General features: G+C 38.8%; 1 protein-coding gene across 2 annotated transcripts in view; it reads left to right on the forward strand.

Annotated features, from left to right (window-relative positions):
• Nucleotides 1-287: 287 nt before the first annotated feature.
• The window catches only part of WDTC1 (WD and tetratricopeptide repeats 1), a 107819-nt gene continuing 80901 nt past the window's right edge, over nt 288-27205 (forward strand). Inside the window, exons 1-4 of one of the 2 annotated variants that reach the window (XM_036914898.2) lie at nt 288-616; nt 9466-9573; nt 16105-16252; nt 17923-18006. In XM_036914898.2, the coding sequence (XP_036770793.2) occupies nt 16205-16252; nt 17923-18006 (132 nt within the window). In that variant the 5' untranslated portion in view covers nt 288-616; nt 9466-9573; nt 16105-16204. The remainder of the gene's footprint in view (nt 617-9465; nt 9574-16104; nt 16253-17922; nt 18007-27205) is intronic. The other variant, XM_036914897.2, reaches the window with a different exon arrangement.

Here is a 27205-nt window from a genome sequence, read left to right on the forward strand (position 1 = left end):
CAGGAGCTCTTCGAAGAAGCAAAACTACGACTCCCAGGATGCCCCTGGGTTAAGCCCGGCTTTCCCGCCCGCCCACTGGCTGCTGGTCCAGCGGGCCGCGAAGTGGATTGGTCACGGCCATACAGGGCTTCCCCCACTAGCAGGTTAGTAGGCGCCGCCGGCAGCAGACGTTAACCGGGAGCGGGTGGTGGAGGGGCTGACTCGCCATTCTGGAAACCGACGCGCGCCGTCTCCGTAGCGTAGCCGCTGGCTGTGAGGCGCGGGACGGGGGCGGAGACTGCGTGGCGCAGGCGCGGTGCCGGGCTTCTCCCGGGTCCCTAGACAGCTGGAGGAGATAAACAGAGGAGGAGGGAGGGGAGTGCGTGTGTGAGAGCGCGCGAGGGAGTGTGAGTGTGTGTGAGCGCGGTGTGAGGCGGTGCGCAGGGGCGGGCGGAGGCGCTGTCCGGCCCCGGCTAGGCGCCGGGCAGGGAGCATGGGAAGGGGCTAGGGCTGCCCGGGCCCCCCAGCCCCCTCCCCGGGATCCGCGCCCCACCTCCGGGGAGAGGGGCCGGGACCCCCGGACGGACATGGGCTCCTGAAGTTGCGCCGCCGCCGGTCCTGGGAAAAGGCCTGACAGGTACGGATAGCTGCCGCCCCCTGCCCTCCGAGGGCGCCGAGGCAAGGAGCGGCTTCCGCAGCCTCGGGCACACGGGCCGCCCGCTCTCGGCCGGCCCCAGCCCTACCCGGGGGCCTGAGCTCTCCTGCTTCGGGGCTCCGGGGTGTCCGGAGAAGAGGCAGGCCTCGCTGGGGCGGAGGGCAGAGTGGGCCGGGGACGGGGTGGGAATGGAGGGCTGGCCGGGACTTGTGGGAGAAGGCTCTGGGAGTCTGGGGAGGCTCTAACGAGGAAGAGATGGAAGTCGTCCCATCAAGGGACTTTTTTGCGGAGTTTTTGTTTGACATCTGATCTGGCGCAGGTCTCAAGAAGAAGGGGGCAGGTGGACCTGATCTGCTCTCTTAGTTTCCTTCTCTCCTTCTCTCTTGCTCGCTCCCTGCCCCCTACCCCGTGTGTGTCTGTGTGCCCGTCCGTCCGTCCGTTGTCCGTCTATGTGTGCGTGTCTAGGCTTCTTGCAGCCGCAGATACCTTCAGTGGCCCATCCTGGCACCAGACTGAACTCTGCCTAGGTGTTTCCTCCGGGGAGACTGTAGCACCCGTACAAAGGGCCTTTACTTGGGACCTGGCTATCAGTACCCACTTCAAAGGGTAAATAGGAAGTATGGAGTAGAAAAGCAGTTGTGAACCAGCAGGATCCAATTCTTGTCACTGAAAGCTGCCCCCTTGTCAGCCAGGTTGAATTTGTTTAGTGACCTCTGACTCTCCTCTGCAGGTGTAGCTAACAGGGTCTCTAGAAAAGAGGTGTTGGGACTTATGACTAATGTCTAACAGCCCAAGAAAAGATGTCTTTTTCTTCTGTGACTTTATTTAACTTGCTGCGGTACTAGTAGAACAACTTTAAAGTTTTCCTCTCAAGTTTGTGAGTTTGGAAGCCTGGTAGGGTGGCTGTAGCTTCCCCATTCTTCCCAAGGATGGGGTAGATGACCACGGTAAATGACAGTTAAGTGTTGCCTTTTAACAAAGTCTCAATCATTTTTTAGAAGAAAACTGTTCTGACGACACCTGACTCAAAAACATTATGAAATTCCCACCCGGGGTATAGGTATGCCCAGCAGCCTGCACTAAGCTTTCTGTACGTTACAGCCCTTGAGTGGCTAATCTCTGTTCACTATGGTGATGAAATTACTTAAGGCTATACCTGGTTTGAATTCTGGTTTCTTTGCAGTTCTTACACTTTTAAAGAGATTAAATTGAACCTCAGCTGTTGAGTATAATAACCAGATCCTCTATCACAGATCTAGAAGTAACTAGTAGGGCTCCTCCTTTGGGCTGAGTTTGAGACAAACAATGGATTTCTTCACTGAAGGTTGTTTTTGATTGGCAGTTGGGAAACCATAGTTTGTGATCATGGTGCTTTAATTCTGGGGTCCTGCTATCCTTCCATCTTTTAACCTCTTTTGGGACACTAATGTTCAAGTCAAGCTCAATTTGTAGAAGCAGCGCTTTGGGTCAACCCTGCAGAATAATTGAACCACATCCCATATTTCTGCCTGGGACTCCTCTTGGGATCACTGAAGGAAAGAGAATATGTATAATGGTTATGGTGATTGACGCTTTGCCAGTTTTGAGTTTTAGAGTTTTCAAACAGCTGACAGTTTTCCTAGCTTGAAGGAAGTCAGTATTGACTCATGAGACATCCTATGTAAGGTATTTCACACACCTGGAAATCAGAATCTAGAAGAATACATGAAGATCTTGAAGCCCCTGGCTAAACATCTGTGAATCTTGAGGAGCCAACTGCTAGGAAAACCCAGAACTGTGACTCTGATTACTCTTTAGTTAACTAAAATTTTTATTTTTCTTCTCTCCTTTCCGTATTAGGGCATATGGCCCACATGTGCAGTCCTGGGTCAAAGAGAGGGGGTCATAGACAACATTTAATATGGTGATACTTGCCTTTTCTTTTAGGTCACCAGTTTGATGAGCCATCCTGTTTCTTTTCTTCTTCCATCTTCACCTTTCCAGATTCTCCACAGTATCTTTGCGCTGCCATTGCCAGTGGACCTACACAACTGCTAGGCAGCACTTTCTTCTTAACTATCTAAGACAGCTCTTCAGAAACCCAAGCTATGCCAGTTGCTATCAGAAACCAGTCCCTTGGTGGTATATTTTAATTCTGGCTAATTCACTTTGAGAAATATTTACTAATTGGAATACATCCTAAGAGGTGTATGACATTTTTTGAGAGCCTGGTGTATGTTGGGCTTTGTGCTAGGGTCTTGTTCTTTCTTTATCTAATTTAACCCTCATGACTGCCCTTTGAGGTAAAATCATTTCCCCTATTATACATAAGAAGGTACAAGTTCAGAGAGGTTAAATAACTTGCTTAAGGTCACACAGTTATTAAGGGAAAGGGTCAGAATTCAAATGCAGGTCTGTCTTCTCCGGGACTGTGACACATGAGGAAGAGCTGAAAGGACCAAAGCTAAGAGGCTGGAAGAACACAGCGCCTACCTTCAAACACTTGAAGAGCTATATCATGTGGAAAGGGAACTGGATTTTCTCTGTGTGATTCTGGAAGGCAGCACTAGGATCAAAGGATGGAAATTCCAAGGGGGTAGACATTGGTTTGATAGAAATTGGCTTTCTAAAAATAAAATGGGCTGCCTTGTGAGGGTGTGAGTTACCCATCATTGTAGGTATTCAGGCAGAGGTTTTGTCACTTCTTATCAAGGATATAGTAGAGAAGTTCATACTTAGGTATTATAATAGGACTAAGTGATCTTTCAGTATTTTAAGTTCTGTTATTATGTGAAAGTGATGTCAAACTCCTGTAATTTTGATCTGTAAAAAGCTAACATGTGTTGAATACTTACTGTGTGCCAGGCACTTGCTGGACACTTTTCCTACAATATCTCATTTAATCCTCAGAAATCCCCTGTAAGGAAGGTATTCTCATTATTCCTACTTTACAAATGAGGAAACTGAGCCTCTAGAAAGTTAAAAAATATGCTGGAGGTTACATAGCTATTAGTAATAGGGCTATATTTGAACCTATGTCTGTACCTTCTTAACTCTGTGACTGAGGATAAACACATGTCTTCTCTGAACTACAGTTCCTTACCTGTGAAGTGAGACTTAAGCCAGCACCTACCTTTCAATGGGTTTATGAAGACTAAATGATGTAATATACCCTTATCACTAGCCCTTATTGATTGCCCTCAAGAGCCTGTGTTTGGGGATAAAGGGGCACCACTTTGGTTTCCTCAAGGTGAATTCAGGCCTAACTGAAACTCTGAGAGTTCTGGGGTTCATTTTTGTGCTATTAGTAATAGCTGCCGACTCCTCAGAGGGCCTTGTAGCATTAGTGACTAATGCCTCAAAAACTTGAGGCCTGAATAAGAGGAGGATTCACCCAACAGGTTGAAGTATAGGAAGCATATCAGAGGCCTTGTGGAAAGAAAATTCTCATTCTACTGTAGAGTCAGATTCAGGGATCACTGTTTGCATTTTTATATTTAATATCTTACTTTAGGATGAACAAGGTCACGACTGGTAGAGATGTGACAGAGCTGAATGCCAAGAATAATAATCCTTAATCCTCCCTGAAGCTATCTGGGAGGTATTAGCCCCATTTTCTTGGCGGGGTTGGTGTGGTGTGGAACATGTTCAGACCTTGCACAGGTAGCTACTGTAGAGGCAGTGTGAGGATCAGGATCTTGATAACATTTTGTCCTTGTCCATAACCCCCAAATTTTGTTTTCAGAAAGCATAAAACTGCTTATTCCTAAGCATTTTAGGGAGCCTCTCTCAGAATGGAAGTCGAGCATTTCTGGTCAAGAGGCTTGCTTCATCAGTTGAGGCCTGAATGCTTGGGTGCCAATGGCTTACCTGGTTTCTTCTTTAGTCGGATATCTGGCTATAACAAAACTGCAACTGAATTTGAAAGGAAGTGTTTCCAGATTGATTGGCTGAGTTTTCCTTAACATTTCTGCTAGGAGTAAAGTTACAGGGTGAAACTTCAAAGTTTTCCCTCTGAGAAGTACCTTGAATCATGGCAGGATTGGAAAGATGCAAGTTACAGGCAAAATCCAAGACTGCAAATGCTCTTAATTCAGTTAGAGAAAACAGCATTATCAAAATATGCTCCCTTTTCTCTCTGTTCCCTTCTACTGCCTTAAAGTACTTGTGGCCTTAGGAGAAGACAGATAAATTAGCTATGATCACTGAAAAGCAATGTTCTGAAAATATCAAGGAAATTTTTTCACAAGCTCAAATGGCAGTACAGAAACCATTCAGGCAGAGAAGACAATCAAGGTGAGTTTTCATAAGAAGCCTCCCACAAAGTACAGCATTTCTTAGAATGGACTTCCACAGAGAAAGCTTCAGTCAGTTCCATATGAAATCATTTGAGCAAGAAGCTTCAAAGATGGCCAAGAACTTTGTTCCAAAGATGCTTGCTAATGTACCTGTCCTACCAACCACATCTTTCCCAGATGCTGTCCTTGTACAACTTAGCCCATGACCCTGAAATGCACTTCTTAAATTTGTGTTTGAGACCAACAGAGTCAAGGCGATTTTGACTCCTTAGCTTAACCCTAAGGAATGGTAAGAGACAAAGTTTCTTTTAGGCAAGACTGCTTGGACACAGTCTGATTAAAGATAGTAATTTTTTTGGTGGTCAGTGGCCTGGGTCCTGGAGTTAAACTATTTAATATCTATTTGACTTTCTTTTTAATGACTAACTTTGGACAAATTAACTTCTCTGTGCCTCAGGTCCTTCATCTGTGAAATGAGGATAATGATAGTACCTGTCCCATAGGGTTGTTATGAGGAGTCTGTCAGATAACACTTGTAAAACGCTTAGAATGTTCAATAAATATTCACCAGGCTCAGTGTCAGACATTTTACATGCGGGGCTCTTCCATTCCTCATCACTCTGTGAAAGTAGCAGTATCATCCCTGTTGTACATATTAGGAAACTGAGGTTTGGAGATGCTGTCACACAGAAGGTAGGTTGCAGCAGCCCTGGGATTTGACCCTTATGTCTGTCACACTCAATAGCCCAAATCTTTTTATTTATTTTATTTTGCTGGTTCCAGTGACCTTTATGCATGGAAGTGCATTTTTTCTCCTTTGTGGGATTGCTGCAGTAGGAAAACCATTGCAAATAGAGTGAAAGGAAACATATACATCTTTTGCATAATTCAAAATGTTGAAAGGGAGTCAGTTGTCACTCTGGCAGGGGGCACCTCCCCTCAGTGGGAGGCAGCATGTCCAGAGGATAAAGAATATGGATGACTCTGGTCTCCACTCTACTGCTACCTAGCAGAATGTCCTCAGAATCATAGGATAGTAGCATCAGAGGGGGTTTTGTAGCTCATCTTGGAGTCTACCTCTCATTTTACAGATGGGAGAATAGGCTGACTGTGAAATGCCTCACTCAGGGTCACACAGGCAGGCAGAGACAGAGCCTGACCTGGAGCACAAGACCCTACACCCAGGCCAGTGCTGATCCTCAGTACCACATTGCCTTCAGTTCACCCTTGTTAAATGGGGATGATAATAGTTTCCTCACAGGATTGTTGTGAAGTTCAAATTAAAAGTATGAACCAAAGCACTTTGATAGATATAAAACACTGTGTGTATGCAAAGGAGTCATGCAATTACTCATTCAGCAAGTATTTATTGGCATCTGCTAGGCCCACATCACTACTTGGAGATGTAGGAGGATCAATAGATGAATCAGATGAGGAGCTGGCCCTCAGGACGCTTTTAGTTCTTAAAGGAGAAAAAGCCACATAAATAACTACAGTTCAAAGTAGGAGATAGATGAAGGAAAAAACTAAATTTTCTTTTCATAATAAGTTGTGATTTTGAGGTAGAGAAAGGAAGAAAGGGTTTGGGATTTTCTTTGTAACTGAGATGTAATTCATATACCATAAAATCTACCCTTTTAATGTATGTGTTCAGTACTTTTTAATATATTCACAAAGTTGTGCAACTATCACTACTACCTAATTCCAGAACATTTTCATCACCCCTCCAAAAGAAACTCATTAGCTATCACCACCAACTCCCAGTCACTCCCATCTCTGCCCTAAAACCTAGGCAACCACTAATCTGCTTCCTATATAGTTTTTCCTAGTCTTGACATCTCATATAAATGCATTCATACAATATGTGGCCTATTGTGATTGGCTTCTTTGATAAGTTTTCAAGTTTCATTGTTGTAGCATGAATCAATATTTTATTCCTTTTTATAGCTGAATAATATTCCATTATATGGATGTACCACATATTATATATCCATTGATGGACATTTGGGCTGTTTCTACTTTTGGGCTATAAGCAATGCTGCTATGAGCATTCATGTACAAGTTTTTATGTGGACATATGTTTTCATTTTTTGGGGGTGTGTACCTAGAAGTGGAATTCATGGTTACTCTGTGTTTAGCTTTTTGAAAGGAGGCTTTTCTTAAACATTTTTTCTTACTGCAAATAGTATTGTCACATTTAGTATTTATAGTGTGCCAGTTATCTCTTGTAATCCTCATAACAGCCTTTAGGTAGGTGCTGTTATTATCTTCACATAACAGATGAAAAGAATAGCCACTGTTTCTAGAGCACTTACCACATGCCAGATATTGTGCAGGTACAATGCTTATTAAAGTTCCCAATAACCTTATGAGATAGATATTATTACATATACCTTCCATATAGATGGGAGGTAAAAATACAAGAAAAAAAAAATCCAGGAGATTAAAGGTAAATAATTTTGCCCAAGATCATACAACCTAGTGTGTAGTGGATCCAGATCCAATCTCAAGTTTCTTTTGGTCCAAAGCTGGCTCCTAATGGCTATTTCTATATTATTATAAAAACAATAAATGTTTACAGTAGAATACTTGGAAAATACAGAGGAAGTGAAAGAAAAATATGTCACTGTTGTCCTACCAGAGAGTTAACCACTGGCTAACATTTTTGGTGCATGCCCTTGTTATAGCATTTAAGATAGGTATACTTTTCAGTTTGTCGTCTTTTCCCCAAGTCTAAGATGGTCATATATATGTCTTGAACTTGATTTTTTAACTATATATGATTAATAGTTTACAGTTTTCAATTTCATTACTCAGTCTTCCATGATTTGAAAGACTCTATAATTGTGAAGAAAGATTTTTAAAAGGTCTGTATTAGAGATAATTCCAAATTATATAAACCAAGAATAGTGAAACCCCCAGGCACCCATCATCCTATTTCAGTACTGTAACATTCTGCCATTCTTGTTTCTTCTATACCTCCCCCTGCTTCTCACCCCCCATTTTATTTTTTGGAAAATCTACAAACATTAAAATGCACTAATCTTGAGTGTACAGTTTTGACCAGTGGATATACCCACGTAGCCCATATCCCTAATACCCACGTAACCATAATCCCATCTATATATAGAATCTTTCCATCACAATAAAAGTTCTCAGGTGTCTTTTCCTTATCAATCTCCATGCCCTGAGCTAACACTTCGACTTTTTGTATGTGTGCTGTAGTTTTGCCTATTCTAGAACTTCATATAAATGAAATCATATCATATGAACTATTTTATGTCTGGCTTATGTTGCTCAGAATCTGTGAGATTCATCCATATTGTTGCCTGTACCAGTCATTTTTTTAATATAATAACTTTATTGTGATATAATTCATATCCATACAATTCACCCATTTAAAGTGCACAATTTTAATGTTTTTTAGTATACTCACAGATAATGGGTAACAATCACCACTTTTAGAATTTTAGAACATTCATCACCTCAAAAGGAAACCCTAAACCACAATGAAATACACTTCATACTTACTAGGCTGGCTATAATTTAAAAAAAAAGAAACGCAAGTATTTGTAAGGATGTGGAAAAATTGGAACCCTTGTATACTGCTGGTGAGATTGTAAAGTGGTGCAGCTGCTATGGAAAACAGTTTGGCAATTTCTCAGTAAGTTAAACCTAGGATTACCATAAGACCTAGCAATTCCACTCCTAGGTATATACCCAAGTGCATTGAAAACAGGTACTCTAACAGATACTTGTACACAAATGTTAATAGCAGTAGTATTCACAGTAGGCAATAAATGAATAAATACAAAGTGGCATAGCACTGCAATGGACTAGTACTCAGCCGTAAGGTGGAATGAAGTACTGATACCTGCTACAACATAGGTGAACCTCAAAACTTCATGCTCAGTGAAAGAAGCCAGATACAAAAAGCCACATATTGTAGGATTCCATTTATATGAAAAGTTTAGAATAGGTAAATTTATATATACAGAAAATAAATTGGTGGTTGCCAGGTCCTAGGGGAGGAGTGAATAGGGACTGACTACTTAATGGATATAGGATTTTCTTTGGGGGTGATGGAAATGTTTCGGATCTAGGTACAGGTAGTAGTTGCACAACATGCTGCCGTAAACATTCTTGTACAAATATTTGTATGGAGTTCCTTTGTTTTTAACAAAGTCATAACATTCTGAATTTAATAATACCTCTGAACTTTAAAATGATTTATGCTATGTGAATTTCATTTCCTTTTTTTTTTTTTTTTTAAAGGAAATACTTCCTTTAGCTATCACTCCTCTATCCCCTAGCCCCTCCATCCTCAAGAAACCACAGATCTTTCTATTTCAATAGATTTGCCTACTCTGGACATTTCACATAAGTGGAATTACAGATATCCCCTGCTTACTGAAAGTTCATGCTATGTCACTTCACTTGTGCAAAAGACCTACGTTAGTGCCTGTTTTTGCTAACCAAAAGAAGTTCTAAAAGGATTTTCACTTTTATGAAAAAAGTGAAAAATGAAGGTAGCATTTAGCATTTGTTTTGCAGCGAACCTAGAGGCAGTGAGCACTCAGCAGCAAGAGGGGTCCCACCAACCTCCTGCCCTGGGAACTACACTCGGCATCTCAGCATCAGGCTGCCAGAGCTTTGAACTGGGTGAGCATTCAACACTTTATACTAGTTTATTTTGTGCATCCATTAGCAAGATCTGTCCTAAGGTATCAGAAAAAACAAAAAGTGGGTATTTTGGGGGGCTGGGAATGCTCAACAATCTGCCATATATATTAGTGGAATTGTTTTGCTTTAAGCCATTTCAGCTTACAATAGTTTTCCTGGGAACACTCTGCTTTCTAATAGTTGGAGAAACCTGTATGTAGGCTTCTTTTACTTAGCATATTATCTTCAAGGTTCATCCATGTTGCAGCATGTATCAGTACTTCATTCCATTTTATGGCCAAGTAACATTCCATTATATGGACATATCACATTTTATTTATACATTCATCAGTTGAACATTTGGCTTGTTTCTACTTTTTAGCTATTGTGAATAATGTTGCTGTAAACATTCTTGTACACATTTTTTATGGAGTTCATTTGTTTTTAACGAAGTCATTTTTTTCCTCCTGATCTTGCAGATCAAAGCTAGCAAAGATGATAAAGATACCCTACTCTCTGAGCCCCACTATCCTCAATGGAATCCCCAATGTCAGCTTTACCTCTGGTATGGAAGGAAGTAAGGGAGAAATATTGTAACCATGCCACTAACATAGGTAACAGGAGTTATCAGGCCTTAGTAGAATTCAGATTTGGCAAACATCTGTTGAGCACCTACTACAATCCAGGTACTGTTTTGTACTTTCATAGGTACTTAATCATTTGTTCCTCACAACAACCCACTGAAGTAGGTTGCACCCCCATTTTACAAGTGAGGAAACTGAAACAAAAAGGTTAAGTAACTTGCCCAAGCAGGTACTATCTGGCACAATGAGACGACTAGAATTCAGGCCGAGGTGCCTAAGTACATATTTTAAATCTGCTGCTCTTTCTGTTACATTAACCAGAGCCCAAACAAGGACTAAGGCACACCTGAAATGGGTAGTTCCTTATATTTGTTTAGATACTACCATTCAGTCCTTGATGAGTAATCTTTGCCGGGTAAACTTTGTTCCAAGGGTTGTCAACCTCAGGCTATCATATTACTGGTGCCCTTTGTATTATGAAGTAGATTAATTCCTCCAAATTGAGCTATTAATTGAATTTTATTTTCCTATTAGCTTCCTTTATAGTAGCAGAGATATGCCCATGGAAGTTCCCAGTAGCCTTAGTTAAAAGTTTGTGGAAGGCATCGGGTTAAGTGATGACATGCTAGGCATTTTGGAGCTCCAGGAATAGAATACCTTTTGGGAGGTGTAACATCTGTATAGCAGCTCATATTTTCCTTATAACATTGTATGTTTTCCTCTTGTGTGTTAGGTATTTTTACATTTCTCCTAGAAATTGGCTTCCTTCCTCCTTTTCATTATCAACTAGAGCTGGCCTACAATGTCCTAAATTACAGTAGATGCCATGTTAAATCTTTAGCTAGAGAAACTTTTTATTGAGCTTTTATGTTCTGCAAGCAAATTAGCCCTCGATGTTATTAAAGCTTTAAGTGTGAAAATAAGGGTGTATTCAGTTAATTGTGCTATCCTTAGAATGAAGAATGTGTATTAACAGTTGCTTGCAGTCTGCTCAAGTCCTTATTTTTCATTAGTGATTTCCAAGTTGTCTTTCTTGCTCTATTGTCATATGTGTAGATTCTCCTGCTGTCATTTGTGTGCTTTCTTCTAAGATGTATGAATAAATGAGTATGAACAATATGTAATTTATTCCATGTTGTTCTTCTGAATTTACTGTCCTAGCTAGTCATTTTGATCATTCAGTTAAATTAGCCTTTTTCAGTCCCTCTGTGGAGTTCTACAGTAGCCTTGGTGTCATTGATATTCAACTAATGACAACTATATTGTGTGCTCTTGAAGAGAAGCGTCTGCTTTTGGCTTGTATTTTTCAAAGTCTATTTTGCCATATTTTCAAAGTCTAGCATAGTGCCTGGCACCATAAGCTTTGAAAATTTTATCTTAGGGATTCTTAAAGTCACTTATTTCTTTTTGCTTCTCAGCAGAACTGAGCATTGTATAATTTGCATACTGCAGTGGAGATAAAAATCCCCTTGTAGGCTTTTCTAGTGCTTAATCATACATATACATATATAATTTCCTTTATCAATTCCAAATCTCTCATTATTCCATATCTATGAGTTCTTTACGCTGTAGAATTAACCATTTCAGAACTCTCCTTAAAATAATGCTTTTAGAATTTGATCATGATTAAATCTCTTTATAGTCAAATAACTATTAATTTTTCTGATTACCTGTATTTGAGAGACTTTGAACTGAATTATGAAAATAGTTATTCTCCTTGTAGATTTGAGAGTATTTCCCTTCTGATGTGAACCTTTAAAAATAACCTCTACTTAAAAGTGTTTACAGTTAAGCCTGCCTGCCTGTAAAAGTTTGTGGAAAGTTACTGAATGAATCCCTGTTTTCTTGAGAGGGGAGAAGGTGGGCTATGCTCCAGAATGAGCTATCAGCCACTGTGCTATCATATCTTCTCAGCATGAGAACAGAAATGTTCACCAAAGCACTAACTGAGCACAAGTTGTATTAAATTTGACATTATGATTTTTATATCTCTTCCTGCCAGCCTGATAATTGTTTTAAATCCCAGTTTCCATTTTACCATTTATCTGAACTGTCGTGGGGTTTTTTTTTGCTTCTGATTTCTCTGCTTTTACCCTCTTACACCTTTTAGTATTTCCAAGCCACACACCAATCTTAGCTAAAGTCCCTTGACTTTGATTCTGTGCTTTCTAATTATAGATACTATGTCTTTCCTCTCAGTATTTCCCCATGTCTAGCATAGTGCTTGGTACTTGGTGAAAACCCACTTAATGTTTTAAGAAATGAGTAAATTTAGTTGGCCCTTTTGGTGGTTTCTCATAATGATGATTATTCTAATAAATTACCAATGTAATTTATCCATACAAACATAGTGGTTAAGAGTATGCATATAGCCCTGGGTTTGTGTCCCTGCTCCAGCTCCAATTTATTAGCTGTGTGACATTGTGAAAATAGTTTCATGTCCATAACTCTATTTCCTCATCTGTAAAATGATATAAGCTTTTTGAACCAGTTTTCCACTGCAGCCTTACTACTAGTTGCTCTCTTTCCTCAGAATGGTTCTCCTCTAGTTCTTTGCCACTTCTTGCATTCATGTTCATTTTAAATGTCATCTTCTCAGAGAGCACCTCTATGTCAAGCAGGATTTGTAGTTGTAAGTAACAAAAACCAACTCTGGCTGATTTTTGAAAGGATATTAGGGAAACTCACAAAATGTCAGGGAAGGCCACAAAGCCAGGCTTGACTAGACTGGAACAAGGAAAACTGGGTAGCAGCCAGGACCCTCAGCCAAAATCATCTGCAGAACTAGTCCCTGAGCTTGCTGCTGCTACATACACAGCTTACACTACTACCACCAGCTGACTGGCCTTAATGGCCACAATAGTCACACCTTTCTGTCAGCATGGACCCTCTTTGGTCCTCTGATTCTTTGATAAGAGTCCAGATAAAGTCTGGGACCAGTTTGGTTGGCATCATCTGGGCCATATGCACACACTCTAGCTATAAGAGAACCTCAGAAAGAGAATCTTGGTTTCCACCATTCTCACTTTATAGTGGGGGGGCACTCTGCATTCTGTCTCCACAAGACTCATTACATGGGGAGTTCCCAAAATGTAGGAAGGGGTTCAAATGCTGAGCAGCCAGCAAACTCCACAAAGGTGCAGTACTTCTTTGACCACAAGTCACTCTCATATCAACTTGTTTTATTTTCATCATAGCACTTTTCACTGCTGGATATAGTCTTATATTATTGTTTATTGTCTACCCCCTCTGCCAGAATGTAAGTACCATGAAAGTAAGGAACTTGTTTTCACTTTCAAGTTTTGTTCACTGCTTTATCCCCTGGGCCTGGAATAGTACCTGGCATATCGTAGAAGCTTCTTGTTCTCATTTGTTTGAATGAATAAATAAATATAAAGTACTTAGCACAATTCCCAGTACATAGTAAGTGCATAATATTTGGCAACTTAGTATTGCTTAGCAGATAAAAATATTTATATTATTTTCGAAATAAAATTTAAAAACTTTTTACTTACATTATTTCACTTGACCTTCCCAGGAGTCTTCCAAAGAAAAAGGTGTTCTAGGTAAAGAATGAGGAGCCTTTTTCTGGTGAAGCATACATGGCCCCTTCAGTGTTTGTTCCAATGCTTCCTGTGCCTGTGAGTCACAGGAATGAGGGCCTGCTTAGATTAAAAGACTTGACTGAGGCCACATAACTGGTCTTGCTTAATACCAGAGATACTTACTGACTTTGGTGTTCTTTCCATTATAATAAGCCTTACCCGATGTTCTAGGTGATTATCAGGGAAATTACTATTGTTTTGGCTTTGACCATTATATCACAAACCAGAGCCATCAACATAATTGCATACCAGTGTCTAGTTTATGTCAGTTTGTTCAAATTCACATTTTTAAGAGGCTGCTGGAAAAGCCATTATGAAACTAGTTGTTCTCAGTTGGCATCCCTGGTTGTTCTTGGTCCTCGCAGGTTTTGTGAGCCTAAGTAGTGCCAGTGACTTCCTTATCTCCCTGGTAATGCTCCCTAAGATGCAGTGCTAGATGGCTTCTACACTGTAAGGAAAGGTTCTTGCCCTTTTAAGAGCTAATGATCCCAAAATAGGTCATGTAGGCATATGACCCAAAAACTCCAGCTGAATGGCAGCATCTAATCAGGCAGCAAGCTTTTTATTATCCTACTGTGTGCATAGCACTAAAGAAAAGAAAACATTAACATAGTATTTATATAGAGACTTTCATCTGAGAGTTAAGTGCTGGAAGAAAGGAAGGAGTCTCTTCACAGATCAGGTGGAGAAGGTATGATTTCAGGTGGGTGTACTAGGAATTTGTAGGAGACCAGCTGATGGAAAGCCATGGCCAGGAGATTCAGAAGTGGCCTCAGGAGGTCCTGCTGGTTTAGAGTTGTCAGGGAATCTGATGGGCCCTAAGAGCCATCATCACAGCACAAGGGGCCATCATAGGGAAGAAAAACTAGACCTCCTGTTTGGCTCCAGAAGTGGAACCAGGACAAAAAGGTGGACAGAACTTTTTTTTTAAGTATAGTTGACATTTATTGGTTTCAGGTGTACAACATAGTGATTTGACATTTATATACATTATGAAATTCTAACCACAATAAGTGTAGCTACCATCTGTCACCATATAAAGTTATTACAGTATTACTGATTATATTCCCTATGGTACACTTTTCATCTCCATAAATTATTTAACTTACAACTGTAAGTTTTTACCTCTTAATCCCCTTCACCTATTTTGCCTCTCCCCACAACCCCTTCCAACTCTGATGACCAGTGGTTTGTTTCCTGTTGCAATGAATCTGTTTCTGTCTTATTTTGTTGTTCACTTATTTTTTATTCGTCAGTAGTCACGTAGGTTGCTTACAAGAGGCAGAACTTTCTTTTAAAACCTAGTGGTTAATTTTTTTCTCTAGTGCTTTTTTCTTTTTGATTGCAAAATTAATGTGCTTTAATAGAAATAATTAAAAGCATCAAAAAATAGAAGGGAAAAAATCACTCATACTGTTATCCAGATATGACTATTTTTTTTTATATTTCCTTTTTTAAACATAACTTTGATAATAGTATTTATTGAAAAAGCATCATTATATAAACATTTGCTGTGATGTAAGTTTTTTTCCTTCATAAGTAGCATTTCTAATGCTACTTAATGTCATATGGCTATACATTATTTAGCCATTCCTTTATCATTGGGAACTTGGATGGCTTTAATTCTTTTGCTCTTATAAAATCTATAATTAATATGCTTGAAATATGAAGTTTTTAAATGTCATGTATTTTGTGTTTGAGATTACTCGGTCTTTCTAACCATCTGAGTTGTACAACAACGAAGTAAGTTGTTTCAGGAGGTCATGATGCTGAAAGTCTACTTATCAGTATCTTGAAGAGGGATTTCTTTATCAGATTGGCTCTTGGACATGGTCACCATTACATTTCCTGTCCACTCTTTGATTCTGTGAATCTGTTAGAGGGCTGAGTGTTCTGTCTGTGATTTTGATTTGGTTTGGGGAGAGTCAAGCTGAGGGTCAGGGATTTTAGGCATAATTAAAAGTTTCAGATTGGTTGCCACAGATGCATACTGAGCAAGTGAAACTTGGACCACTTTCTTGCTGTGTGCCTTGTTCTTACTTTCAGTATATGCTTCCATCTTCCTTCATACTCATATCCAAGCCCCCATTTTCTGGTGAAGCATACATAACTCCTTCAGTGTTTGTTCCAATACTTCCTGGGGTTGTGAGTCACTGTCTGCCCCTACCCACTTCACCCTCCGGAGATTCTTCAACACTGTGGAGCAGGGCCAGCTCACCATGTCATAAATCACAGGCAATACTGAATTCACTGGTGAGCTGGTGGGCTATTCTAGGGGTGGAATCAGGGCTCCGATGCTACCTTATTCCATTTCTCAAAGTTTGATTTTTTTTTTTCCCCAGATAATTAAATGTGTGTCTTGTGGACCTGGGCTTGGCTGGAATGCTCAAGGGTCCTGAAGATCCCTCTATAGCTTCCTTCTTTTGAATCCATTAAGAGAAGATGGCAAAAGTCAACATAACTGGAGACCTTATCCGTAGGCAGATCAAGGTAAGCAGCCCAGACCTCTGAACCAGAGCATGAAGTCCTTTCTTCCCCACAGATTCATTTTAGAGCTGAAGAAACTGAAGTCTAGATTCAGTGACTTGCCTAAACTCATGTAGCTAATTGGTGGCAGATCCAGAATCAAGGTCTCTTGATTCCCACATGTGTCTTTTACCCAAGAACATGGAATTCATGGAGACTCTTCTGTCCAAGTGCTTGTACCTGGGCTGCTAAGATTCATGGAGAAGGGGGAGGAGGGAGCCATCAGAGTGTTGTTGTGCTTGTGTGTGCACATCTGTCTGTGTGTAGGCACTTGGTAGGGAGGGGAGCAGGAGTACATATAGCTTCTTCATGTTGTACATATAAGTTGTACGTAGAACAGAACATGGAAGAATCTTAGTACCAATTCAGCTTAGACTCCTCTTCTTTGAGGGTCTCACATACCAAAGCCTGTACCTGTCCTCTGCAATTTAACACAGAAGACACTCCAGTACTGTGAGATGAATTGATGACAGGGCAGTCAAATTCATTTAGTAAGGTGTAGCCCAAGCTTTGCAGGGAAACCCTAGGTAAAGGCGAACAGGAGTTTAATGGGACTGATAAATTGACCAAACCATGATGTGTTTCTACAGAAAGAATGCCAAGATGGGTCAGGAGCTTAATCTCACCACTGTCCTAATTAGCTACCTACAAGAGTTTAGTCATTTTTACCTCCCTGTGCCTCAGTTTTCTGTTATTAAATGATAATAATGTCTGTGATTAGCACACATATGTACGGGGTCACACGGAAGGCAGTATAGCACAGAGAAGACAAGTAATGACTCTGTGGCATCTTACTACGCTGATGGACAGTAACTATAATGGGGTGTTGGGGGGGACTTGATAATATGGGTGGATGTTGTAACTCCAGTGTTGCTCATGTGAAACCTTCATAAGATTCTATATCAATGATACCTTAATAAAAAAAAAGAAAAAAATGATAATAATATCTGTCTGCCTTCATTCAGGCTGATCTTGAGAATGAAATCAAAGAACTTGAGAAAGTTCTTTGAAAAGGTTAAATGTTAAAACATTTTTAATTAAACATCTTTGTAAAATTAAATGGCATGCAGTGTGAGCTGTAGTCATCCACAAGGATTGAGTGTATGTCTCTATATGAACCATGTACTTGGTGCACATTAGTCTGTGTTCATGTATTTTTCTATGTATCTCTGAATCTTGGAGCTTTGTCCATTTGTGGGATTTTTTGTGGTTTCATTAGACTGGGTGGCACTCAAGGGCAAGGATCATTTCCTAGAGGCACAAAATCATGGAGTTGGAGGGACCATGCAAATTATTATTTTCCTTTGTTAGTCTCCCACATTATGAGTCCTAAAGATAATCTACCCTCTCTGGCCTAAATATGGAAACATATTCCTTATTTGTTATTTCCAATTATTTTCTTTCCTTTTTTTATTTTTTGTAAACACCCAGCAAGCACAGCTTAGTGCTTAATTATATACTCTTCTGTTACTCACTAATACCTGTCCAAGTATAGTACAAGCTCCAGCAGGCCAATTTCTTGTTATCTTTACTAGCCTCTTTGGTGGATATATATATATAGTGCTGGATATATAATGGCACATAGTCATGTTGAATTGAATCAATGAAACTATGAGTTTGTTTCTGTCCCCCAGGAGCGGGGTGCTCTGAGCTTTGAGCGGCGTTACCATGTCACTGACCCCTTTATCAGACGGCTGGGCCTGGAAGCAGAGCTGCAGGTAAGAGCTCCATTTGTATCCTAGATGCACATGGCTGTTTCTCCATTCTCTGCCTGCATAGAACTTTCTTGGTATTATTCAAGGCATAAACAATTTTTCCCTGAAGGTTACATCTCCTTTCCAGCCGTTTTATTAAGCAGGTAAATCTGAATCAAGATTAGTGATTGATATGGTCACACAGAAATTAGTTTTAGGTCATATTATTTACTTTGTGCTTGGAAAAAGATTGTTGAATTGTATATTGCTGTTTTATTATTGGCCTACAGAGTAATGATTCTTACCTTTGTACAGGAATTGGAGTTTACAGAGTGTTTTTCATAGAGACCCAAAAAGGTTTAGAAAGAACAAGCACCTTGTTCAGTGTTGTCCCATCCGGTCAATGGGAGCCAGGCCTTCATTCCAGAAGTTCAGCTTTTTCATTGTGTCTGACACAGAGACACTCCAAAATGTTAGTTCCATTCCATTCCCTTTCTGTCCACAAGATCATGTTTTGGATCCAACTTTTAGCTGTGCTTTCCAACTTAGTGTTATCTATAGGTTGAGTAAGAATTCTTTGTTTCCTTCAAATTAGTGTTTCTAAGTCATCGTGTTGATCTTAGAAAAAGGCTAGAAAGAAATTTACTGAATGGTAATAATGTTATCTCCAGGTAGTAGTATTATAGATGGTTATTACTTTCTTTTAATTATAAGCTTTTACCCATTATAAAATAGAACTACATTAATAGTAACATGGAAAAAGATAAGTAAAAATTACTTCTTAGCAGAGAAGACAAGTAGTGATTCTATAGCATCTTACTATGCTGATGGACAGTGACTGTAATGGGAATTGTGGGGGGGGACTTGGTGAAGGGGGGAGCCTAGTAAACATAATGTTCTGCATGTAATTGTAGATTAATGATAACAAAACAAAACAAAAAAATTACTTCTTAATCCTACCTCCCTAATACAATTACTATTAGATTTCATATACTTCCTTTTATTTCCTGCATATTTTTACATAATTTTAATCATACTTTATATGGAATTTTGTATTTTTTTTAAAGTTAACATATAGCAATCCTTTTCCCCATGTTACCAAGTAGTCTTCACAACTTCAAAAAATTTCTTTCTGATTATAGAAATAATATATATCACAGTAGAAAATTTGTAGAAAATATGGTAGAAAATGCCGTAGACAGGAAAATACAAAGAAGAAAACAAAACCACTTTTAATTTTACCATCTAGAGATAAACACTGTTAATGTTTGGTATACTACCTTTGGTATATTATGAAGCAGAATACTAATTCAGAGATAGGCATTAGAACTAAATAAATTTAGCTTCAATATCTATATTCTCCACAGCTATATAGTCTTGTGCAAAGTGATCCTAGTTTCCTGATCTGTAAAATAGAGCAATAACTGAGAATTGCTGTGATAATTAAATGATAAGATTTGTGTGAAGCACTAATACAGTGCCTGGATCATAGTAAACTAGTTAAATAAATAACAGTTATGACTCTTAAGTCTTCCAGTTTTTTTCCATACTTAAGTAAATTTTTTTCCTACAAAATTGGGCTCATACCATTTACACAGTTTGGAAAACCCTTTTATTATTATTTTTTATTTATTTATTTTTTTTAGATAATTATTTTTTATTGAAGGGTAGTTGACACACAGTATTACATTACATTAGTTTCAGGTGTACAACACAGTGATTCAACATTTATATACATGATAATTCTAGGTACCAGCTATCACCATACCAAGTTGTTACAATATTTTGACTATATTCCTTATGCTATACATTACATCCCGGTTACTTATTTATTTTACAATTGGAAGTGTGTACTTTTTTTTTTGGTTGTTGTTGTTAGGGCATCTCTCATATTTATTGATCAAATGGTTGTTAACAACAATAAAATTCTGTATAGGGGAGTCAATGCTCAATGCACAATCATTAATCCACCCCAAGCCTAATTTTCGTCAGTCTCCAATCTTCTGAAGCATAACGAATAAGTTCTTACATGGAGAACAAATTCTTACATAGTGACTAAGTTACATGGTGAACAGTACAAGGGCAGTCATCACAGAAACTTTTGGTTTTGCTCATGCATTATGAACTATAAACAGTCAGTTCAAATATGAATACACATTTGATTTTTATACTTGATTTATATGTGGATACCACATTTCTCTCTTTATTATTTTTAATAAAATGCTGAAGTGGTAGGTAGATACAACATAAAGGTAGAAAACATAGTTTAGTGTTGTAAGAGAGCAAATGTAGATGATTAGGTGTGTGCCTGTAGACTATGTGTTAATCCAAGCTAGACAAGGGCAATAAAACATCCACATATGCAGAAGATTTCTCTCAGAACGGGGGGGTGAGGTTCTAAGCCTCACCTCTGTTGATCCCCAATTTCTCACCTGATGACCCCCCTGCGACTGTGCCTGTCTTAGGTTGTTCCTCCCTTGAGGAATCTTACCCGTCTCTGGCTAACCAGTCATCTTCCGGGGCCATACAGGGAATGGAAAACCCTTTTATATACACTTTTATATAATGATTATTTTCCCATGTCTCTAAAAATTCTTTGAAAACATAATTTTTTAATAAATAATAGCTTTTACTCTATTTTTTAAAAGTTTATCTCCGTATTTCCTTCAGAATTTAACTCAAAGTACATCTTTCTAGTGCAGCTTGTGGTGGGTTGTGGAAGAGTTTACCTCCAAGGGGACATTTGGCAACATCCAGAAAGAATTTTGGTTTCAAAACCAAAAGGATGCTGCTGGCACGTAATGGATAGAGGGCAGGGATGCTGCTGAGCATCCTGCAGTGCACAGTGTAATGAGAGATGTTCAACGGAGGTTATGCAGCGCCAAATGCCCACAATGTCAAGGTCAAGAAACCCTTCTCTAGTGTGTACTGAGTAGACAGTGACCACTGGCTGGCTGGGCTTCTCCTTTAAGCTGTGCCTCGACACAACCCACATTTGTCTCACCATCTCTTCCCAGTTTGATAATTTTGTCCAGAATAGACTTGGAAATGTCTATGAACACAAAATGGGATCCCATCTACTGTTTCCCAAGGTTTGGAATTCAAATACAAAACTATGTTAAGGTGAACTGTTTCAACCTGCTCTTGCCTAAAGGCCACCTTGCTCAGGACCTATGTAGCAGTGCATTGTATGAAGGAATGCACATAGGCTTAAATGTTTAAGAAAAAAAAAAGCAAACCTAGTTTAAATCCCAGCTTTGCCACTTGGGAGACTTAAAAAAGTAAGAGCAGATGGAAAAAAGAATACTAGGAGAAAAATAGGTTTTGGGGGAAATTGGGGATTGGGCATGTTAAGGTTGGATCTGGAAAGCTAGAGAGCTTTGTAGAGATGTTGGGTAGGCAGTTGGCATTACCAACTGGGAGGCACCTCTGGACATGGGGAGAAAACTGGACCACAAGAGTATAAAGGCCAAATAATGAGAGGATTTCAGGAAAGGGGTGGTAAGTTCTACTCAGTGCCTCTGGGAGGTAAAATCTGGTCTTGACCAGAGCACTTTTATTGGAGTGGTAGGAGTATGGGCTAGACTGGAGGGGTTAAGAAAGGAATTGGAGGTGAAGTCACAGCAACAACAAGTACAGACAACTCTTCTTTGTTCCTTTGTTTTTAAGAGGGTGGTGGAAATTAATTATTTATTAAAAACTTTTCCCCCAGGTGAAAGAAAAGATAGGATATAAGCAGCAAAAAGGGTAAACTTTAAAAGATATCTTCTCTTGCCCTTCTGTGTCTGCTGTTCAACTTTCTTTCAGCTCATTGCCTGGGCAACTGACTTGCAGATACATTAGTGGTCAGTCTGGTCCTCTGTCTTCTGGTTGATTTTAACCAATGGGGAGTCATTTCAGGAGATTAGAGGAAGAATAACATCTTTCTAATCCCCTCACTTCCTCCCTTCAAAGTCATTTTGTTTTGTTTTGGGTTTTTTTTCCAGCTTTATTGAATTGTATATATGACTCTTGAAAAACTTTGTTTGCAAAAGGAAGCAGAGAATTGCGGCAGGAACTGGAGTAGTTCTGTGGGATCACAGAGGGATCTCCTTCAGTTATTGTCCTTCTCCTAAATCAGCAATGCCTTCTTCTCTTATCAACACACAAACATGCTCTAGTATTTCTTCCCATTCTTATAAATCCCTCCTTTAGTATTCTGTATAATAAAAGGGAAGAACCCATAAAGTACTGCTGCTGCATACTGAACTGTGAAGGTTGTCATGAGAGAAAGCGCTTGTGCAGTTGTTTGAGTTGCAAGCTCAACTAGCCACTTTTTTCATGGAGCACCATCTGAAAAAAATGACTTGCAGACAAAAACTACAGTTACTCAAATACGGATATTTGGCAGACACTTTCTTTAAAATGAAGTGAGCTGTCACTTCAAGAAAACAACTAACAGTATTTGTTGCCAAATATTTGAGCTTTTAAGAAAAAAAAAAAGGAAAACATATCTGCCACTATGAGATTGGTAGCGTCTCAGTACTTAAAAGACTTTTTTGATGAGCTCTTTGGTGATATTAACAAATATCAATACTGTTATATTATAAATATTAAGTAAGTCACTGTTTTCAAAATGACCAGTGTATGATGTAACAAAATCATGAGTGGGTAAAACATCCATACATAATGCAAAATAGGCCAATACATGAATGTAGCGGGTACCAGTACTTCATTTATGTGCTTTCAATTTCCACATTGTAACTTTAAGAAACCATTACTTGTCCAGTTTTGGTACAGTATAAAAGAAGGATATCTATAACTATCTGAAAAGGCTATTAAAATACTCTTCCCTATTCCAACTATTTATCTTTGTGAAGCTAGATTTTCTATATATACTTCAGCCAAAATAACATATCACAACAGACTAGATATGAAAGTATATATAAGAACCCAGTAGTCTTCCATGATGCTAGATAGAAAAGAGCTTTGCAAAAATGTAAAACAATACCATTCTTCTCAGTAAATTATTTTGTCTTGGAAAATATAGTTACTTTTCATTTAAAATGTACTAACTCATCATTTTTATTATTTTTTAAATGAAATATTTGTTTGAATTTCTAATGTGGTAAATATAAATAGCTATAACCCCTTTAAAGAGTCCCATATTGAGGATCTTTTGGGATCCTCAATAATTTTTAATAGTGTTAAGGGGTCTTGAGACTAAAAAGCTTGAGAAACCACTGGTTTTATAGAGCCATGAAATGGGATAACTGGATAATAGCACTTGGAGAGAAAGAAGGCGGAGAGAGAAGAGGGCCTGGGACCAAGAACTGAGGTGTTTCAGCATTCAGAGAATACATATTTCTTTTCCAACTCTACCCAAAGGAGACAGAAAGAATAGACAAGGAGAATAGGTGGGAGTCCCTAGGGAAAGCATGTTATCCTGGAAGCCAAGGAGGAGGAAGGTTCAACTGTGCTGATTTTTACAATCTTAACTCTCAAAAGACTATCTTATTTCCATCTTTCCTAGTTTGAAGTTGAAAAGGATGTTTTTGTGACCTCCCCTTCCCAAGTAATAAAAATGGCACTGTAAGTCATATGACCTTGGATAAGTCCTTTAACTTCTAGCACCCATTTCCTCATCTGTAAAATAATATACATATCCTTTTTGTCTTAGGTTTATGAGGATGAATAAGTAAGTTAATTTATGTAAACTAGTTAGCACAGTGACCAGCCTATTGTAAAATTCATGGTATGTGCCACTCAAACATTTGCTGCCATTATTACTGTTATTTATAGAAAGTTCTAAAAGTTTCCTAAGATGCTGATTTGATGACATCATCTAACTTTTTTAAAACATTTTATGGTCATTTCTTTCCCTTGTTTTATTTACCACCCATTTTCACATATGGACTCCATATTGGTGTAAAAGTGTTGATTTTTAACATTAAGAAGAAGTGATTAATGGAGGTTGAGTTGGGATAAAAGAAGTAAAATCAACAATAAAAGTTCCTGCCTTCTCATGGTCATTGATTATAATGTTTTCTTCTTTAATACCTGGGATAAATTTTTTTTTCCTAATTTAATACTTTGTAGGCTTTTGAAAAATGCAATAGGAAGCTTAAAGAGAACTCTTAGGACATAGTCTTCAACATTTAGTAGTTCACTATAAACTTGTTAGTTTGATTGGCTTTTTTTTGATTTTCTGTATTAGAGTTCACTTTTTAACCTTGTCGTTCTTCAACCATACTATTTCTCTGACATCATCTTAATAATATGGCCTGATTTTTACTTTTTGGCTTTCTAGTTTGCATTTTGAATTATAGTTGGCTCTTGAACAACATGGGTTTGAACTGTGCAGACCCACTTATACTCAGGTTTTATTCAACAAATTTACATATCTGTAATTGGACATAAGGCAGCATATTCCGTGGGTGATGTGGTTGATAGAAATGGAAAAAGAAAAACATCATACATAGTGACCTGTGCAAGAATCAAACCCATGAATCTGATGTTTTTAGCACTGTGCTCTCCCCACCACTCTCCTCCAGATCAGAGAGAAAAGCTGGGATTTGAGAGGAGCAGAGGAGCCAAGGACCAGGTTGGGCAACTCAGAGGAAGGAGGCAGGAAACTTTTGCCCTTTCAAAGTGCACCCCTCCCAGAGGGCACCTGATCCATCTGCAGGCAGGTGTCAACCCTGGCAGGGACCAGTAGAGCAGCTAATTCACCCTCTGTTAGCTCTTTTTTCTCTGTTAAACCCAACAACCCTCCCATTTCTTTTCTACTTCTCTACTCTTTGTTGCATCTCAAGTTAATTGACCCATTTCATATACAGTGGATTATCTTAGTTAAGTTTTGGGGGAGTCAAAAGTTACACACAGATTTTCTCTCTATGGGGGTCAGCACCCCAACCCCTGCATTGTTCAAGGGTCAACTGTACTTTAAAACTCAAAGAGTTTAGCCAGTCTGGTATCTTGTTACCTTTCCTGTATATAGGCAGAATTTGTACCCACAGAAATGCCTGTTTAAAAAAGCATCCAAGCTAAGAAATTCAGATGTCCAACAGGCACATGGAAAGATGCTCGACATTGCTAATTATTAGGGAAATGCAAATTAAAACCACAATGAGATATCACCTCACACCAGTAAGGATCATCACCATCATCGAAAAGACAAACAACAACAAATGTTGGCAAGGACGTGGAGAAAGGGGAACCCTCCTACACTGCTGGTGGGAATGTAAACTAGTTCAACCATTATGGAAAGCAGTATGGAGGCTCCTTAAAAAACTCAAAATAGAAATACTATTTGACCCAGGAATTCCACTCTTAGGAATTTACCCTGAGAATGCAGCATCCCAGTTTGAAAAAGACATATGCATTCCTATGTTTATCGCAGCACTATTTACAATAGCCAAGAAATGGAAGCAACCTAAGTGTCCATCAGTAGATGAATGAATAAAAAAGAGGTGGTACATATACACAATGGAATACTATTCAGCCATAAGAAAATAACAAGTCCTACCATTTACAACAACATGGAACTAGAGGGTATTATGCTCAGTGAAATAAGTCAGGCAGAGAAAGACAAATAGCAAGTGATTTCCCTCATTTGTGGAGTATAACAACGAAGCAAAACTGAAGGAACAAAATAGCAGCAGACATACAGACTCCAAGAGGGGACTAGTGGTTACCAAAGGGGAGGGGTGAGGGAGGGAGAAGGGAAGACAATGTAGCTCAGAGAAGACAAACAGGGACTCTGTGGCATCTTACTACACTGATGGACAGTGACTGCAATGAGGTATGGGTGGGGGGACTCGATAATAAGGGTGTTTTTCACTGTTTTCCTGTGAAACCTTCATAAGAGTGTATATCAATGATACCTTAATAAAAAAAAAGCATCCAAGCTAACTTCTTTATTTCTTAGATATTCTTTCCATTGTATTCATCCTACTAGTTCCCCAAGCCTCTGAAAAATCTATTTTTCTAAGCTAGATTTCTTTATTTTTCATACTTCTTTCCTGAAGTTTCTCTTTTCTGGTTTTCTATGACCAGTTTCCATCCACCTTCAGATTTTTATTTTGTTCCTATTATTTTTATTTTGTTTTATCTTTCTTCCAAAGATCTGAATCAAGATCTTCCCATTGCAGCAATCCCATTGCATTCTTCCTTTTTTTATATTAAGAAATTATCTCTGGTTCTCTCAAATCCTGGCACTTTAGATTTTTAGATTAAGTCATGATCTAAAACTGTTCATTATACCAGAATCAAAAAGACTATTAGTATCTCTTCTTTGACCTGGAAGTTTAGATAGATGCCATGAATAATACCACTTAAACATTTTCTTCTTTAACCTAGCATCTGACTATTAGACCCTTTCCTTTTTTATTTACTTATTTTGATTAGATAAACATTCACATGGTTCGAATTTTAAAAGTTTAAAAGATTGTCTCTTTCTCAGTCTTTTTCTCAGCCACATAATTTACTCTCTGGAGTTAACTAATGTATATAATCACTTTTAATATCCTTCAGAGAAATTTTATGCATAAAGTTCTCACCTTTTCTCATAAATGTTAACGTAACATATTTACTGCTTTGTACCTTACTTTTTGGATTTAAAAATATACTTTCATGATTTTAGTACATTCAGGTATTTCTATCAATACATTCAGATATTTCTAATTTCTAATTGTCATGGCTTAAGAGTATATATTTTGTGTGAATGTACCATAATTTATTTAAACTGTTCCTGTTGATGGACATGTAGATTGCTTACATTCTTTTGTGTATCTTTTTATTTATGATGTCAAACATCATTAGGCACATGAGGATGTATATCAATAGGATAAATACCAACAAATAGAATTAGTGGGTCAGAGAGTATACACACTTCCATGATTTTGATAAATATTACCAAAATTCCCTTTCATGGAGTTTCTCTCAGTTTATATTCCTATCACACTCCTTCCCTGTTATATCAAACATAATGTTCAGCATACATTTGTTTTCTCCCTAGCCCCATCTTCTCTCCCATGTGTCCATGCTTTTTATGAGAAGTTCCACAAAGGAGTGAAACATGATAGGCAGGAGAGATCTCAACACAGCTACCTAAGATAAATGTAGTCTAGGTAGATACCTGAAAGATGGTTGGGAGGAACTAGCTAAATTTGAAGGGGGTAGGGAAAGAACAAGTTCTAAGCTAGGGGGGGACAGTGATACAAGAGAGAGTAGAGGTACTCAG

This window comes from Manis pentadactyla, chromosome 4 (assembly GCF_030020395.1).
Source record: "Manis pentadactyla isolate mManPen7 chromosome 4, mManPen7.hap1, whole genome shotgun sequence".
Classification (NCBI taxonomy): domain Eukaryota; kingdom Metazoa; phylum Chordata; class Mammalia; order Pholidota; family Manidae; genus Manis; species Manis pentadactyla.